The sequence below is a fragment of the Hakea prostrata genome, chromosome 4 (assembly GCF_041222555.1).
Source record: "Hakea prostrata isolate BN-2017 chromosome 4, UWA_Hpros_2, whole genome shotgun sequence".
NCBI classification, from domain to species: domain Eukaryota; kingdom Viridiplantae; phylum Streptophyta; class Magnoliopsida; order Proteales; family Proteaceae; genus Hakea; species Hakea prostrata.
In genome coordinates this window covers 34,953,431-34,973,096 of record NC_142603.1, presented here as the reverse complement: position 1 = coordinate 34,973,096, position 19,666 = coordinate 34,953,431, and the positions used below count along the sequence as shown (strand labels likewise).

Genomic DNA, 19,666 nt, shown 5'->3' with positions numbered 1-19,666 from the left:
GCCATGAACCATTACTATAAGTCAATGGGGAAGCACAGTTGGAACTATTATTAATTTTAATGGAATTGGTCTAACTATTACCCAAGACCCATATAAGTCTCTAACACTCTCTATAACAATTATCCTTCAGTTTTCACATCTTGTAGTGATAAGGATAAGATAATACCAAACTAGGTTCCCTTACTGTTGGGCAGTGACCCCGGTCAAGTTGTTTCAAAAGGTGGACCATTGGGTAGCGTGAGGAAGAAGGAACCCAACGTTTATGAAAGGAAACGTGTTCCTGTGTGAAATTCGGGATACACGATCATGCCACGAAAAGAGGTAACTGCCACTAACTCCAAAAGAGGGGTAAAATCCTATGATTGGGTAGCTACAAAGGAAAGGCATGGATTTGATCCAACGATCAAGAATGACAGGTAAACCCTATATAAACTAAGGGATCACATATAGAGAGGTATTTGAATCGTTTTCCCTCTATTATCATTATTCAATTAAGCTCTGCAACTAGCCAGGGCTCTGTGGTGTTCCAACTGCTAACTTAACCTTCGGAGGTGGGATCACACATAGAGAGGTATCTGAATCGTTTTCCCTCCATTATCATTATTCAATTAAGCTCTGCAACTAGCCAGGGCTCTATGGTGTTCCAACTGCTAACTTAACCTTCGGAGGTGGCTACCCAACCGTGCGGTCGGCCCACGTCTAACCACATTTTGCAGGCAAGTGTTAAAGGATCAAAAGGCGAAACAAATTTTGGACGCATCATTTGGTGGCATTTGTGGGAAACGCTTCACAAAAGCCATGGTAGACACCAGATCTACAAGACATCAAAGTCAGAATTTCCAACCTCCTCTAGGAAAAACCATCTAGAGGGAAATCGTGTTTGTGAAGGCAAACTTCGCGAAGAAGAAGAAATAGCTAGAGGAATTGGCCTGAACGACCTTAATGATGAAGTTCGAATGGTTTCGGTCATTTAGTAACAAATGAATTAGATGCAAATTCAATTTCTAAAGATGCAGCAAATGCTCTGAACGGTGGCCATACATCTAGGAGCCCCAAGAAACTCGAACCTTCATGATTGTGAAGAAGTGAGAAGGCAAACATGAAGGACCGAGAGAAGAAATTCTCTAGTCAAGGGGTATTCCCCCATAAGAGACAAACACCTGACCGAGGGCCAGAATTTCCGTCAAGAAAGGAACCAAGGCCCACAAGAAGCATAGGAAGAGCAATTGAGAATAAGGAGGACTGGTGAGTTACCAAGGAGAGAAGAAGATGACATTCGGACAGTGCATAAGGGAGTTGAACTAGAACTCTCACCAGGATCGAGCGTGGAGTGCGAACGCACATGGCCACATCCCAACGATCGGGCCGGAACAACATCCGAACGAATAAGATAATCATATAGGATTATATGAATTATTTTATTGTTAGGTGGTCATGGTTGAGGTAAAGATTGGGGTCAAGGTCATAGTTGAGTGATCTAGCTCAAGTTTGTAGGTTAGGATCTAGATCAACATTTTGAAATGCCTAGCCCAACCTGATCCTATTGGAACCCTAAAAAAAGGGCATATTACTAAAACCAAAAGGACTTTATCCAAAAATGCAGCACACCTTGAGTTGGGATTGGATGTAGAGGATTACAAACAATTGCATATGACAAATGAATGCAACCCTGTATAAAAATGACCAAAATATTGTTGTTAATTGCACCTAATTCCAACGAGCAAAAACAGCAACTTGCCACATGAAAAAAAATCCGATAATAGCGTTATTCTTGGGGGAGCGGTGGAACCCTGTTCTTTGGGGAATAGATGCATTCATCGCCCATATAGTCAATTTCAAAGAGATGTGATTAAGCATATGGTAAGTAATAGGTTTTATAATAAAATAATTGGATAACTATTGTTGCTCTCCTGTACTTTGATTTTATTACTATTTTATCCCTTATACTTTTTAAAATTATTAATCCAATCTTTAACTCTGTCTATAATTATTATTGCCCCCCTTATTGTTAAGCTTCATTGGATGTAGAGGATTACAAACAATTGCATATGACAAATGAATACAACCTTGTATAAAAACGACCAGAATATTGTTGTTAATTGCACCTAATTCCAACGAGCAAAAACAACAACTTGCCATAGGAAAAAAATCCGATAATAGTGTTATTCTTGGGGGAGCGGTGGAACCCTGTTCTTAGGGGAATAGATGCATTCATCGCCCATGTAGTCAATTTCAAAGAGATGTGACTAAGCATATGGTAAGTAATAGGTTTTATAATAAAATAATTGGATAACTATTGTTGCTCTCCTGTACTTTGATTTTATTACTATTTTATCCCCTGCACTTTTTAAAATTACTAATCCAATCTTTAACTCTGTCTACAATTACTATTGCCCCCCCTTATTGTTAAGCTTCATTAGTTTACTGACGATGTGGCATCTATATATTTTTTTGAAAATCCATTAAATAACCCTGGAGTTATCTATTTACTTATTTACCTTTTTGTCAAGTTATAATACTATTCTTAATTAACTATAAGAAAAAAAATTAACCTTAAATCAATTTCTTATCTAAAAAGAAACCACCAAATAAAGGAAAGATGTGATAAAATACAACTAAAAATAGAAACTAAATATGAGAAAATACAAAATTTAATTCAAATTTGGAAATTGAAAATCACCTAATATATGCTAAGCATTGTGTATATTATCAAATTTCCTATCAATTAACATCTTATATGCTAATTTGTTTGTAAAACTTCTATCATTGTGATTGTGGTAAATTTAGGTGGAGCTTGAGAGTTTCAACAACCATAAGCGTGTGATCCCACCAATTTCTGAATTAAATTCTCAAAAAAAAAATTCAAGACAATGCTTCTATTGAAAATGAACCTTACCTAAAAATTTATGCGATTTATATTATAAATGATATTTATTTATGGATGTCCATTACCCCCAAAGAGATCATACCAAAATATGTGACTTCCAAATGAAGATCTCAGCCAACTCAACATGCGATCTTGACAATCTGCATTCCAATATTAACCGAAGATCTTAACAATCCATAATTCCATATCAAGATCTTTTTTTGTGTGTGGGAATCATATATTGTATTTATTTGTAGACTCTAATATTTTCATATCAGAGAATATATTAATTCCATTACAAATATGTAATGAAATAACTCAATAGAAGAGTTGAACTCATTTTGTCCTTATTTTTTTTTTAATCTTGAATATATTTCTCCATTTTATAACACGTTATCAGCACAATTCCGCTCAAAGTATTGCGTTTTGAGAAGAAATACGACAGACTATGAATAATTATACTTTATATTCCGAGGTGAAAAGAATGATCGACCTCCCCTGCGTTTCTGTAAACAATGGAGTTTGCTTAAATCTTGTAGTGTAAGTGCATCGTGATTAAAGTATGTGATTTATTGAATCTAAGTTAAACAAATTATAAGTTATTAGGTTGCTTTAGGCGTTGGTACAGAATCCGAGATTCAAACCGGAGTCATGAATCGAGAATTATACCCGCTGGTTGTAAAAATCTATAGATTCATGAAATCTAGAGATTTACCACACAAAAACGGAGATTTATGGGTAAAGGATGAAATCCGAGATTTCAAAAAGCTATACATTTGCGCACACAAAAAAACTCGATCAAATAGTTTTAGGATGAATCCACAGATTTCATTCCACAACCAAACATCTAATTTTATAAATTATAACTCCATAGATTTGAAATCTATAGATTTGAAATCTCTAGATATTTTAAATCTCCAGACTCATGTAACCAAACAGGCCCTTAACAATTGTGGTTTGTCATTAACCAATCTCAACATAATGGTTTTATTTATTGTATATAGTGGTTGCTAGTTTTGCACCACAAATATTGTTGGATGCACTTGAAGTTGTAAGATTTGAAACTGTAAATGAACACAGCTCTGTAGATATACCTGAAGTTGCAAAATTGGAAATTGTAAATGAATACAATTTTACAGATATATATGAAGTTGCAAGATTTGAAACTATAATTAAGTACAATTTTGTAATTTTTAATTAAAATTATGTGAAGAAAATATTATTGATGAAGACTTACTGGAAAGAAAAACATTTTCAACTTTTCATGCTTCAAATTTGCTATTATAATAGTAATATCATGAAAAATGTTTTTAAAAGATTCTTTGAATTAATCTCATGTCTCATTGTGACTGAGTAAAATAATGAATTATTAAGGGTAAACATCACTTACCTCCCTTTTTAGCTGGACAAATAGCACTTACACCCCCTCTTACTAGGATAATATCACTTACATCCCCTCTTGTTAATTTTATTGGTTAAATTTAACTTTTACCGTTAAATATTTTTCTAAAACCCCAAACTACCCTGGACTAAAAATATTTTTTTAGTTTAAACCCTAAATTATCTTAATCACTCTAGCAGTTAAAATACTAAATTACCCTCAATTAAAATAATTGTTAAAAACCAAAATACCATACATAAAACCCAAATTATCTTTAATTATTAAAACCCCAACATACCTTTTTTTTTTTTTTTAATTTTATCAAACAACTAAAAAAACATGAACTACTTGATATCAAAATGCAATTTCAATACTGAATTATCAAAAGGGTATGTTGGGCTTTTAATAATTAAAGATAATTTGAATTTTAACTTTGTTTTGGATTTTAACAATTATTTTAATTGAGGGTAATTTAGTATTTTAACTGCTAGGGTGATTATGATAATTTAGGGTTTAAAGTAAAAAAATATTTTTAGTCCAAGGGTAGTTTGGGATTTTAGAAAAATATTTAACGGTAAAAGTTAAATTTAACCAATAAAATTAACAAGAGGGGAGGTAAGTGATATTATCCTAGTAAGAGGGGAGTTAAGTGATATTATACAAGTAAGAGGGGGGTATAAGTTCTATTTGTTTAGCTAAAAGGGGAGGTAAGTGATATTTACCCAATTATTAATGAAAAATTATGAAATTCATCCATTCCCTGAAGTAATGCAGTAATTCATGATAATCTTAGAAGAAGGCAAATTTATAATCATAGTTATGACTGTGGATGTGGATGAGACAAAAGACGAAATAATTATCATTTTTATGATGAAAATAAATAAAAGAATAATAATGATTCTCAATGTAACTCTTCAAAGAGTAAATGTAATATTTGTCATCGATGTGATATGAAATATCATTAGGCATATATATGTCGTATTCCGCAATATTTTGTTAAGCTTTAATTAAATGAATAAAAATAATGTGGAGATAAATTGGACTTTCCAAAATAATGAAACTGAAGCAAATTTTTCCTGTAAAAAGGATGATTTTGATGGCCTCATAAATACTATATATCTAGATGTTACAAACTCCTTTAAGGATATGTTACTGGAGTTCAAATAAAAATAAAATTAATATTATGTTAGTTTGTTTATCTTAAATTTAATTCTTTTTTCCATTTAATTTTTTTATTATGTTGATTTTCTACATACCAATTGATGTATTTTATTTAATTTTGAAGAAGAATATGAATATTTCCTAATGTGCTATGATACATATTATGCTAAGAGAGAAAAATAATATTTCTCTTATTTGATAATACATAAGCTAATTTTCATATAATAATTGGTAGTATAATATTGATTGTGGGCTCTGAAAGAGCTAGTCTATTATTATCTAGGAGACCAAATTGACTATAAATAATGCATTATTTTTTAATAAGTCTCAAAGAAACTTATTAGGTTTCGAATATATTTGTCAAATGATTATCATATTGAGACTACAAATGATGGTAAAAGTGAACATCTATACATTACTACAAAAATGTTTGATTTTTTTTTCCCAGTTTATAATACACGAATATTTGCATGGTTGAATCATACGCTTTGGTAAATCAAAAGAATATTGATTTTGATAGCTTTATTATTGAGCATGACCGGTTAGACCATCTTGAATCAAATATGATGCAAAAAATCATTGAAAATTTATGTGATTATCCATTGAAGAACTAGAGGATTTTTCAATTCAATGAATTTTATTGTGTTGTTTTTTCTCAAGGAAAATATATTATTAGACAAACACTAGCTAAAGTTGGGATTGCTTTTGCGTTTTTTAAACGTATACAAGGTGAAATATATGTACATATTCACCTATCATGGACTATTCAGATAATATATAATTTTAATAGATGCATTCATAAAATAGTCACATGTATATTCATTATGAACTCGCAATTTAGTGTTTGCGAGATTGTTTGCTCATAATTAGATTAAGGACACAATTTCTAAATTATAAGATAAAGACAATTTCTCTTGATATTGTTGACAAATTTACATCTTAGGCTTTGATTCCTATATAACAACTGAGATCAAGTTGAATAGTTTGTTGCTCATGTTAATATCCAAAAGAACAAATTGCACTGGCACCCCAAAATGGAGACCTTAAAACACTGACACCCCACTTTATGTTTAAAAAGCACAGAGACCCTAAAATTGGATTTTTATTGGATATATTTGTCAAATTTATCACTGAAAATAATTAAATCACAATTTATTTTTAAAATGAAATAAATAGTGATTTAATTGTTTTTAGTGATAATTTTGACAAATATATCTAATAAAAATCCAATTTTGGGGTCTCCATTAAACAATAAGTGGGGCTGTCAGTGCTTTAAGGCCTTTATTTTGGGGTGCAAATGCAATTTGCTCTATCCAAAATAGTTTGAAAAAATCATTTATTAAATATCTCAAAATTAATAGCTAAACCATTTTTTATGAGAACAAAAACCTGTGTCAGCATGGGATATGCTATATGCATTATCATTTATACGCATCAGGCCAACTAGTTGTCATAAATTCTCCTTATTACAATTGGTTTATGGTTAAAAGCCAAATATTTCTCATCTTAAGATTTTTAGATTTGCAGTTCATGTTTCGATTGCTCCACCACAACGCACAAAGATGAGTCACTGAAAAAAGTTGGAAATATATGTTGGACATGAATATCCTTGTATAATTCAATGTCTTGCCAATGATTGTAGATTTATTTAAAACAAGACTTGTTAATTATCCTTTTGATGTATTAGTATTTCCAACATGAGGGAGAGAGAATAAATAGTTGGAAAAAGAGATTTATTAGAATGTATTATTGTTATTTCATTTATATCATCGCACTGAGCAATGTGAACCTGAAGTTCAAAAGATGATGAATTTAGAAATTATTATGAATCAACTGCCAGATTTGCTGACTGCTAAGAGTTACTGAATCTCATATTGTAGCTGCAAATGCTCCAATTTGGGTTAATGTCCCGGCAGAACAATTTATCAATGCAAATAAAATTAAACTATGTTTAAAATGTGGAATACCAATTGATACCAAAGATAAAATCATAGAAAAAAAAATGAGCAAATGATTAAAATGATCATAATATGGAGACAATTGATTATGAAAATCCTGAAGACATAAATTTCTATAAAACCCCCAGAAGAGGTTTAAGTACTTGAAAATAATGAAGAGATCTCGATTAGTTATGTCATTGCAGGAAAAAGATGAAACAAAAAAGATAGAGTTGTTGACAACATTTTTGTATATTATGTTACTGTTGAAATAATGTAACAAGACAAGGATATTGAACATAAATTTATTGATGAATGTAAATGAAGAAATGATTGGCCAAAATGAAAAGACACAATTCAAACAGAATGGAATTTGTTCAAAAAAGAAAAGTCTTTGGACTTGTAGTCCAAACATCTAAAGGTTATGCCAGTGGGGTACAAATGAGTTTTTATACGAAAATGAAATGAGAAAAAGAATGAAATCGTAATATATAAAGCATGAATTATTGCACAAAAATTTTCGCAAATGCCTGACATTGATTATATGAAAACATATTTTCTTGTGGTACATGAATTACCTTCAAATATCTTATTAGTCTGGTAATATATGAAAATTTTGACATGCGTCTAATGGATATGATTATTCTATTTATAGGCTCACTCGAATGTGAAATTTATATGAAAATCCTTGAAGGATTCAAAATATCTGAAGCACGTAAAAATTCCTAAGAAGTTTGTTAAATAAGGCTTCAAAGATGATCATGGTATATATGATATAATAGCCTTAGTGGATACTTACTAAATGAAAGAATGAAATATATAAAAATGATCAATTTATTATTGTACATTTATATATATATATATATATAAAAAAAAAAAAAAAAAAAAAAAAAAATAATGAAAGATATAAAATATATATATATATATATATATATATATATATATATATATATATATATATAATTGTGTTATGACAAATATGTATGTTGATGACTTAAATATCATTGAAACTACTGAAGAACTTTAAAAAATAATAGATTATTAAAAGAAAGTTTAAATGAAAGATGTTGGAAAAACAAAGTTTTGTTTAAGCTTGTAAATTGATCATTTAACGAATAAAATATTCGTTCATCAATCAACTTTTATAGAGAATGTTTTGAAGTAATTTTATATGGATAAGTACATCCATTGATTACTCCAATAGTTGTGAGATCGCTTGATATAAAAAAATAATCATTTCGATCCCAAGGAAACAATGAAGAATTTCTTGGTCCTGAAGTACAATATTTTAATGCAATGGGGGTATTAATGTATATTGCTAATAATACACAATCGAATATAACATTTTCTATAAGTGTATGAGCAAGATTTTTTTCTTCTCCAATACGAAGACACTGTAATGTTGTTAAACATATGTTTCAGTACCTTCGAATAATTATTACTATGATGTTATTTTATGAATATGGACATCAACTTATTTGTTATACACATGCATGATATTTATCTGATCTACATAAATTTAGATCTTAAACAAGTTATTTGTTCACAAGTGAAGGTTAGTTATTTCATGGAGTTTAACGAAACAAATTATAGTTGTCACTTCTTCAAATCATGCATAAATAATAGTGATTTATGAAGTAAGTCGATAATATATTTGATTAAGATTAATGATTCAACAAATTTAGGAAGCAAGTGGTATTCTACTAGAAAAAATGGTTTTAACAATATTATATGAAGTGAAAGTTGTATGCATAGCTCAATTGAAGGGATGATACATCAAAAAGATAGAACAAAACATATTTTACTGAAATTATTCTTCACTCATTATCTTCAATAAAATAAAGAAATCAATGTTCATTGAATTTGTTCAAATGATAATTTGATAGATTTATTTACTAAGGCATGCTTATTTCAAATTTTAAGAAGCTGATATATGATATTAGAATGTACGTATTCAAAAATATATTCAATGATGTTATCATCAGGGGGAGTAAACTATGTGTTATACTCTTTTTCCTTTTACCAAAGTTTTGTCCAACTGGGTTTTTTGGTAAGGTTTTTAATGAACTACTAATATATATTATTTACATATGTATATTTTTTTCCTTTACTAAGATTTTTTTTTCATAGAGTTTTTCTTAGTAAGGTTTTAACGAGGTACATTATTTATTGATGGATATTCAAGGGGGAATGTTATAAATAATATTTATTTATGGATCTCCATTACTCCTAAAGAGATCATATCAAAATATGTAACTTCCAAATGAAGATCTCAGCCATCTCAGCGTGCGATTTTTGCGATCGAAATTTCCATATTAACCGAAGATTTTAGCAATCTATCATTTCATATCAAGATTATCTTATTGTGTGTGAGAATTATATATTGTATTTCTTTGTAGATTGATATTTCCATATCAGAGAAGATGCTAGTTCCATTATAAATATGTAATGAACAACTCAATAGAAGAATTTAACTCCTCTTGTCCTAATTTTCTTTCTTGTATTGAATATTTTTTTTCTCGCTAAAAGGATATTATACTAAGCGAAGAAGAAATATTAAAAATACATCAATTAATACCTTATAATGAACCAACCTCCTTTACCCGCAACAACTGTTGCCCCCAATACACCCTTCCTCACTGGTTCCTACTCTAATTAGAAAACCACTAACTCATAAAATGAAATCTAGGACGTCTAGAGGCATCCACATCAAATTCATTAAGGATTGAAGCTGACCAAGGAATTTTAATATCAGAAGTTCCTGTCCTAAGCCGAATTTGCCAAAAAATCTGCCACTGTATTAGTTTCACGATAGCAATGTGAAATCTTCCAATCTATAGTCAACAGATATTCTTGTAATTCTTGTATTGAATATATTTTTTCATTTTATAACAAATTTTTTTTTATTGCAATAGTAAGCCTCTCATTAACAAATATCAAGGCTGCACAGCAGAGATCATTGTTGTTTTATTCTTTTGTGTAATTTCCAAGAATTACAATACATATGCAAAGATTCATTTATTTTCTCCCACATTACTGCTCCTACGGTTAGAACTTAAATTTATACTACAAAATAGTTCATCTTTACCACTATGCACATTTTGATGGAGTTAGGGATAAAGAAGCAAGTTCTCAAGAGGTAATTCATTCACAAACTTTCTTGATTTGGGTCTTCATCACATTTTAAATAGAGACAAATAGTATTCTTTCAAATCTAAAATTGACTCCAAAATATAAGATTTTAAGGATATAATTGGCATTAAATATATATGAGAGTAATGTCATATTTTTAGCTTCTTAATTTTAATGAAGGGACAAAATAGATATTACATAATCAATTTTATCAGCCACTTAACATGGTTAGAAGTGAGGGGGGCAATAGTAATTTCATATAGAATGAGGTTTGATTAGTAATAAAATCAAAGTATGGGGGGAGGGGCAATAGTAATTATCCCTAAAATAATTTAATTGAATGTCATTTTTACGCCCAGGTGCTTCTTTTTCTCTTCATGGTGAAACCATCATAAAACTTAATTATAGACATACCCTTCTATGTAATCTCATCTTGAACGTGTGCTTTCTCCATCTTCACATTTTCAATCTTTAACTTGCTAACATTCTATAACCCATTTACCACTTCCTCTCTCCTTCAAACAATATCTATCTAGCATTTGCTGAAAGAAAGGATCCAGACTTATAGATAAGAACTAACAATTAGTCTCTCCCAAGTCGATGTTGACTATGATCATATTTTCTATGAGCATTCCAGAGTTAGAAGGGCTCAAAGAAGGCAACAAATCTAACAACAATGTGATCGAGGAGTTCTACTTCTGCCTAGGAAAACTAAGGACTTCCAAGTAAGAAAAAACCTATAAAAGTGTGACTTGAAACAATATTTTCATACGCAAAAAAAAAAAAAAAAAGAAATAATATTTTGTTGATAAAAGAAAAGCTACAAATCGATCATCTGCTCATGCCAAAAAGAACCCTGGACATGCTAGGAACCACACAGAAGAATCTAAAAGGGATAAGCTGCATCTTATAGCGATTTTGACTAAAATATTGGTTGTTAATTGATGTCCTTTCCTCTGAGTCTACTTAGATAAGCCATCTTCTTGGATGCTACTGCCAATTCACGTTTAAAATTAAATTAAAATTCAGTCCTACTGCCATCACATTCTTTTGCAATTTAAATTCAGTCCTACCCTCTCCTTGTTGGGAATACAGATGCACCACCACGAATGAAGAAGAAACGCAAGCAAAACACACAAGAGAGATTTAACGTGGTTTGGCAAGACCTTGCCTATGTCCACCAAAAAGAAAAGAAGTTTCACTATTTTAGAAAACCTCCCTCTCATACCCACAAAGTACTATCCATTGTTTGCTTTGTTCCCTAGGCTATCCTACAAAGACTAATTGTAGGGAAACCTAAAACCCTAATCCCAATGTAATTACAATTTTAACTCAATATTTGTAATTAATCCAAGCCCTGTTTCAATTACAAATACAACCAAAACTATAATTACTTGGACCCATAGAATATAGGAGACCCAAACCCGACAACTCCACTCCCCCCGCCCCCTCCAAAAAAGGAAAAAAGAAAAAAGAAAAAAGAAGAAGATGTAGTGAAAAAAGATTGCAATAAGGATGTGAAGACAGTCTAGGATCCTTTCTTTTATTGACCCCATCAACAATAGATGATAGGATAAAATGACAGACCTGATAAATTATATATCAACGAGAAGTGAAAAACAAAAGGAAAAAACAAGTAACTTCGTTTGATGTCTAATCAAACAAGGTATGATGGAGGTTTTCTGATCATTGTAGCTTGCTCAAAGGCATAAGCAATCTCAATCAACCTTGGCTCATAACCCTGCAACCCACTAAAGCAGATGCCAAAAGGTGAACCATCAGGTCCATAACCAGCTGGAACACTAATTCCTGGATGTCCACCGAGTGCTAGTACAGAAGTAATTAAGGAGTTAGGAGTTATCAATGCATCCAAGTTATAATCTGCCATCAACTTCACAACTCCATTTGTGTTTAAACTTTGCATATCTGCTAATGCAGCTTGATATGCTGGATCACTAGTTCCTGTTGTGTTCTCTGATTGTAGAAATATATCTTGTCCGTATTGTGGGATCATTTCCTGCAATTCATACACACCATCAAGACAAATAACTCATCCACAATGTTTAACATTAGGGTTTCATTTATTTTTAGGGTTTCGGGTGGCTGGACCTACAAGTGTATCGACTTTGGGTGAACTTGGTACTAAAGGCTTCTATACAGGCACAGCCCGAGGGCAGTTTTTCCATTCAGCCTTACCTTGACAATTTTTGCTGAAGGCTATTTTGATGCCTTGACCTTAAGTTACCCACCATTGAGCCAAGGCCCATCCCTGACATTGACTTCAGGAATGGAATGAATTTCGATTGCCGATGTGGTCAATGACATTCACACAATGGATAATAATTCCATCATATCTAGGTGTGAGATTCATTAATTAGCTCCTTAAAATGAAAAAGAAGCTGTTAGGTACAAGTCTGAATCAATTTCTTTGACAGGAAGCACAAAACACTTAATGGCCACAAAAGTGGACGCTCATAGGAAAAATCATTAAAAAAAAAATAGAGGTGAGACCTACAATGTGTCCCTTGTGGGCTCCATATTTTTGTAGTCATAAAGTATCGATAGAGTACTATTCGAATAATACCCCAGTAGGCATCTGGAAATTTTCAATACTGAGGCTTCTTTAGAAGCCATTCCTTATTTGAGCCAATAGATCTGAATGGACTGAAAGTTATCTCATCCAAATCTACTGCACAATTGTATTATTTCCAACAATTTTACACTCAAAATCCAGCTAAAATTTAGGAAAATGATATATACACACTTACCAAGGTCGAGTAGTTCATGTTGAAAGAAATCGCGTCTGCTAATGTTCTGATTGGAGAAGCTATCAACCCAGAAAGATAAGAACCCAAAGCTATCTTGAATTCAGTTGCCAATGCATAGTTCTCACTTACACCGTTCTGTATGATGCTGATGTTTGCTAGTTGCAGATTGTCCACCAAAATTGCACCATGTTGGCTTTTTGAGTTTGTTTCACAAAAAGAATTTTTTTTAGAAAACCCTTTCAATAAGTAATGTAGTTTTGAAGGTAGAACACGTCATTAGAGATATGAATATTACTACTAGTTGGATGCCAAAGTTACCTCTGGTATTATTATGGAATACTTTGACATTCTTTTTGGATTTGCTTCTAGACTTAAAAAGGAGATCCTTCTGGTGAATTACCCAGGCTAAAGCCTCTAATAGTAGAGAATAGAATAGTTCCACGAATATAAACAATAACACATCTATTCCCTAAGGGCCTGTTTGATTACATGAATTCAAAGATTTGAAAGAGATTTTATGAATTATGATTCCATAAATTTGAAATTCATAGATGTTTGAAATCTTCAGACTCATGTAACCAAACAAGCCCCAACTGTCTCTATGCAATTGTTTTTATGTTTTGGGTCTTTTGACCCTGTTTATGGAGTCTAGATCAAGGATTGTGCTCCTCTAATATCTTTTCACCATACATTTAAAGGTATCCAACTTTGAAAAAAAATATGGTTTAACTTTTTCAATATTTAGAGGTAGACTCTCCTTTCTAAATGTACGGTGCAAAAATGTAAGAGAACTACAATTAGGAAAGGGAGGATCTGAACTCCGTATATGTACCCAAAAAAATAATAATGTAGTTTCTTTAATTTTACCTTAGGGTTTGGAAATGCTTCTCGAAAGCTTGAGCAATGAGGGATCCATTGGGGAAATTAAAGAATGGGTTTCTCACTATTCCAAGTCTCTTTCCTTGGAGACCATTTGGGTTCAAGAATTGAAGGTAACCACCTGGAGGAATGAACTTTGAAGCTGCTATAGTTGCATTGTCATTAGGGTCATACCCTACAATTGCATCCAATACATAAACTGCATCCGATACTGTGCGACAAATTGGCCTACATATCATATTCATTTAATTAATAAAATTTAAATTTCAGAATTCGGTATATTAAAAAAAAAGAAAAAAAAAATTAACAATGCAAGTTTAGCCTTAATTAATGGTCCACACCCACTGTAGCTTCTCATGATTCTAAGCAGAAATTTATTAGGTGTCATGTGTCTTACTATTATATCAAATGGTTGAAATCTATTTATAAGTCACATCAAAGAGTTATATGATGTTGGGACACATGGCACACATCTATAAGTAAATGGATGGTCATTTTCCTCATCATGATATTGGTCTGAACCTAAGCACGGTCTATGTTCAAAATTTTTGTCTTGAAATGGGTAGAGTAAGAATATTCTAGTTCTAAATTATGATTGGGGTAGAATGCTCAGCTTATTTAGGCTTGACCTGTCACCCTGTAGAATATTTTTTTAATATATGAGATAATAGTATAGGATTTTATGGATTATTTTATTGTTCTATGGTTATGGACTTATAATTGAACTTAGGATCGGGGTCAAAGTCAAAGTTGGGTGTTTGATCTAGTTCGAGTATATAGGTTAGCGTCTAGATCAACATTTTGAAATGCCTAACCCAGCTAGATCCTATTGAACCCTGATAAAATGGCATATTACAAAAAACAAAAGGACTTTGTTCAAAAGTGCAATGCACCTTTAATTGGATTGAATAGAGGATTGTGCTCTTTTCACACTTTTTTAGCACTTATTTAGATATGAACCCTAATCTCTTAAATTAATTAGCAGTAAAAGGATATGCTGAGACCAAAGTCTATCCTCACAGATAGAAAATCCAGATTCACCCAACTTCATGAAAAACAAAATCCCATACCCATTTATGTTGAACACAGAATCTTTTACGTCCAAGTAGGGCGTGCATCTATCCAACCACCCCACTGGATGGATGACACTATTTGCTTGTTATTGCTTAGTACTAGGTGCAAGACATCCAATGAACAGTTGAACAGATGCACCCTTTTCCCGAAAGCAAAGGATTTGGACTCATTTAGGTTTCAATATACTGCACATAAGCCGGATCAATATCATGTCCATTTCTTACAAGGAAATGGATGGTCCATTTCCTTGTAGATGTGTGACATGTGTCCCAAATCACATCAAATGTGAAAATTTATTTACAAGTCACATCAATCAACTCTTTGATGTGATTTATAAATAGATTTCAACCATTTGATGTGATGTTGGGACGCATATCACACATTTACAAGGAAATGGATGGTCAATTTTTGACAAGGAAATGGATGATCCATTTCTGACTTGATAAATTTCCCACATAAGCCCCACACTAGATAGAAAATACAGTCTTCAGTGAGAAAAGAAAAGAAAAATACAAACCCGACATTGTCTTGTCTTGGACTAATGGGGACAACACCAGCTCGACTGGTAAGCCCAAGAGTGGGTTTGATTCCAACCACTGAGTTGTAAGAAGAAGGACAAATGATTGAACCATCTGTCTCTGTCCCTAATGTCACTGCTGCCATATCCGTTGCAGCTGATACTGCTGACCCGGTGCTAGACCCGCATGGATCTGCTGACATTACGTAAGGATTCTGTACACAATTACATGATTATTAATATACAATTCTAGCCAACACAGAGCTGTTCTAGTGGTGAAACCAACACCTCTTAGTGAAGAGGTCGTGTGTTCAACTACGGTTGAGGCATATTAATATCCCAATCTCCCGACTTAATAAAGCCTCTTTGTACAAAAAAAGAATAATAATATACAATTCTATAAATCAGGATTACCGTAAAAAAAATTCTATAAATCATGAAGAAGGAATATCTCGGGAGTATGTTATACATCAACTCTTAAGAGATGTATCCCTTTCTTCCTCAATTGGAAAGACAGATCAACTTAGTTTTTTGAAAAACTTATCTAATTAGCTGTATTTAGTTTCCTTTTATAGGAGTAGCTATTCAATATTTTACTTAATAAAATTAGTTAAAATTGAGTTTATGTTTACAAAATTAAGTAAAATAATGAAATTTCATTTCTTTAGATAATTTTACTCTTAAAATTGACTACAACAACATAAAGGTGAAAATATCCAAATGACATGAAAAAATAGTAATTTTTCCCTTTTAGAAAAAATAGTAACTTCTTTCTTTGGTGTGATTAGTTTTAGGGATAAAAATATCAAAAGGGATTAAAAAAATCATTGTTTTGTTTAGTTTTGTAAGCCTAAACTTAGTTTTAGTTAATTCTATTAATTGAAACATTGAACGATTATTTTTGTAAAAGAAAAATATATGTATAAATAGGCTAGTTCATCATACTTAGAAAGGAGACTCTCTCTAATTGTTGTTATGAAGAGGAAAGAGATGGACAAAATGAATCTACTATATAAAATTAACACATCGCAACTGGAACCGAAAAAAAAAAAAATGTAAAGAAAAATTGATAAACAAAGAATTAGATGTCATGCTTGATCACATAACCCTATGGTAAGGTGATGGCCAAAGACAATGAACCAAGGGCATTAACATGGACAGCAGGGATGTTTATTCTAGGAGGGCTTGGATTGTTATTTTTATATTCCCAAGTTTAGGCATAGGATAATACAACTAAACACCATTTCTCCCCCCCCCCCAAAGAATAAACATACAAGATTTCTTCAAATTCCTTTTCATGTGGATTTTTTTTCCCATGACATCCTGCATCAGTTGCTTCCGATATTAATTGTGTCATATTTAGCTTGTCAAAAATCAATATATTTGAAGAAATACCACATGCTCGAAATCCCAGGATTTTATCAAAAACATTTTAAGGGAATGAATGAGTAAAGAAGACAGACCTATAACCAAGAGCTTCTGCAAACAAATGGGTGCGGGGTTTAGTTCACCTCCGCAGTCTTGACAATCATTAATTTTGAAAAGTAAGAACAAAATTTCTTAACCAAAACAAATATAATATTGGAAAATAAAAAATAAAAAAAACTTACCAGAGCCTGACCACCTCGAGCACTCCAACCATTAGGTGCAGTAGAGGAACGATAATAAGCCCATTCGCTAAGTGCAGCTTTTCCCAATATAACGGCACCGGCAGCTCTGAGCTTCGCCACCACGCCGGCATCACGAGGGACAACAGAACCCAACAGAGCGAATGATCCGGCGGTGGTGTTGAGTTTATCGCTGGTGGCGATGTTGTCTTTGAGAAGTATTGGTATGCCATGCAACCCAGACAAGGGAACGCCGGAGCTCCACCGGGCCAAGTCGGCTTGATCGGCCGAGGTTAGCACATCAGGGTTCACTTCTATTATGCCCCGGACACGAGAATTGAGCTTAAGAATCTGTGTTAGATAGTACTCCACAAGTTGTCTTGAAGTTGTTGTGTTCTGCTGTAAGGCCAGTTGCATCTCTGCAACCGTTGCTTCTGCTGGAAAGAAGGTGCCAGAAACATTGTTGATGCTCAAGGAAGTAAAGACAATGAAGATAAGAAATACTGAGAGAGACATGATTGAATGGGGAAAAGCCATTGTGGATGTTTCAGAAATTAGAATTTGAGCTTCTAATATATGGTGTCATATAGCGATGGTCCACGGTTTCAAAAAGGAAAAAGGCATTGTTTTGGGCACTCATGGCATGACCCATTAGGTGGTGACTGAAAGTGTTTTGGGCACTCATGGCATGACCCATTAGGTGGTGACTGAAAGCGAAAATAAAAATAAAAATAGGGGATTTAATTTTTGGTAGAAGTAAAAGGATATTTAATTGCACATTTTTACATGTCAAATAAATTTTAATTTTTTTGTTTCCTTTTTAGTAAATTGTTGAGAAAATTTATGCCCCTGAATTATGTAGCTTAATTACTAATCGAACTCTACTCTTTATGAAATTACTATTCCCCCATTACTTCTAACCATGTTAAGAAATTTTTAAGGTTAATTGTGTAATATCATTGTCCTTTGTACTTTAGCTTAATTATAATCTTATCTCCTATACTCTTTGAAATTGTTAATCTGATCTTAGATTTTACCTCAAAGTAATGATGTCTCTTTGTCGTAAGTTTTTTTTGTTTGTTATGTCGGTGTGATATCTTTGTGTTTTCAAAAATTCTAAAATAATCTTTAAGTTTATTATTACTTATTTATCCTTTATGTCATAGAATTCAACTCATTGAAATTCGCAAACTAAAGGGAAAAGTTGGTATTTATATAATTTTTCTAAATAGATGTAACATTGTTTTTTGACTTCTTAAATTTAATGAAAGGTAAAATGGATACTGCACAACTAACCTTAATACTTAAGTTAGAAGAAGGGTCCAATTAATAATAAGATATAGTATAAAATGGCATGAATAATTATCCTTCAATGATAACAGACTTTAGTATTATTTTAGGATTGTAAAAAATACAAAGATGTCATATCGACAATTAACTAATAGTCCTTAACTATATGAGAACATTAATAATTTTAGGCAAAATATATAATCAGACTAGTAATTTCGAAATACAAAAAAATAAAATAATAAATAACCTATAATACAAGGGTCATCAGTAATTTTTTTTGGCCAAATTTAACTTCTTCTTTTTTACAATTTTTATTTTTTATGAGGTTCATCCGGGCTAGCTTGCGCGCACCACGATTACATCCTCAAATTAATGCTGCCGAATGGGTGCGAACCCAAGACCTCCCCGTGGGAGGTAGAGTCTTTAACCGCTTTACTAACCCATCATTGGCAGGGTCATCAGTAATTACCCCTATATTACTGTGCACTGTTTATGCATAATTATAGCAGTTAAGTGGAAGAACCTTTTGATGTGGGATGGGTTGGAGGAATTTGTACGACCCCTCACATTTTTCGGGGTGGGGGGTTCAATTTCTTCCTTTCATGGATGACCACGGTAAAACCAGAGTATGACCCTTGTCCCTTCTATTTCCCTTTCGGTGATAGACATAATTATATCACTTCCAAAATAAATACTTTTAATTATAATCTTTGAGGGTGACAACTTTTATTTAGAGACATAAAGTCTAAGGAGAACAGTTGTTCGATCACTATGACTAGCATCAAGAACGGCAACAAAAAAAAGAAGAGACTTCGTCAACATTCCTGAATAAGACAATAATAATTAAAAGAGAAGATTATTTCACATATCCTTTTTTGGTAAGAAAGAAATTCATTGAAAGAAAAAGCCATCACACTTCAATGGCATTTGTCATACATAAATATAGATGCCAATGATTTGTTAAAAGACAATTAAACGGAAGCTCCACTGAACAAGCCAACTGGAAGAAAGAATCTGCCACTGAGTAGGTAGCCTTTGGAACTATTAATTATAG

The 19,666-nt window shown here is 32.2% G+C and overlaps 1 protein-coding gene across 1 annotated transcript; it reads right to left on the bottom strand.

Moving 5' to 3' along the window:
• Positions 1 to 12,019: 12,019 nt before the first annotated feature.
• LOC149018733 (putative amidase At4g34880) lies at positions 12,020 to 17,847 on the bottom strand. The gene is made up of 5 exons (XM_089152887.1): positions 17,326 to 17,847; positions 15,716 to 15,930; positions 14,113 to 14,352; positions 13,246 to 13,438; positions 12,020 to 12,494 (listed from the first exon to the last, which is right to left on the bottom strand). Exons 1-5 carry the CDS (start codon positions 17,836 to 17,838, stop codon positions 12,135 to 12,137), a joined length of 1,521 nt encoding a protein of 506 aa, XP_089009013.1. The 5' UTR covers positions 17,839 to 17,847; the 3' UTR covers positions 12,020 to 12,134.
• Between the last annotated feature and the right edge of the window lie 1,819 nt (positions 17,848 to 19,666).

Excerpts from the sequence above, each read along its gene's own strand:
- LOC149018733 (XM_089152887.1), bottom strand. The coding sequence starts at position 17,838 with ATGTCTCTCTCAGTATTTCTTATCTTCATTGTCTTTACTTCCTTGAGC. Across the intron at positions 15,931-17,325 it reads CTCGAGGTGGTCAGGCTCTG|AATCCTTACGTAATGTCAGC; the intron begins GTAAGTTTTTTT and ends AATTGTGTACAG. Across the intron at positions 14,353-15,715 it reads CCAAGACAAGACAATGTCGG|GCCAATTTGTCGCACAGTAT; the intron begins GTTTGTATTTTT and ends TATGATATGTAG.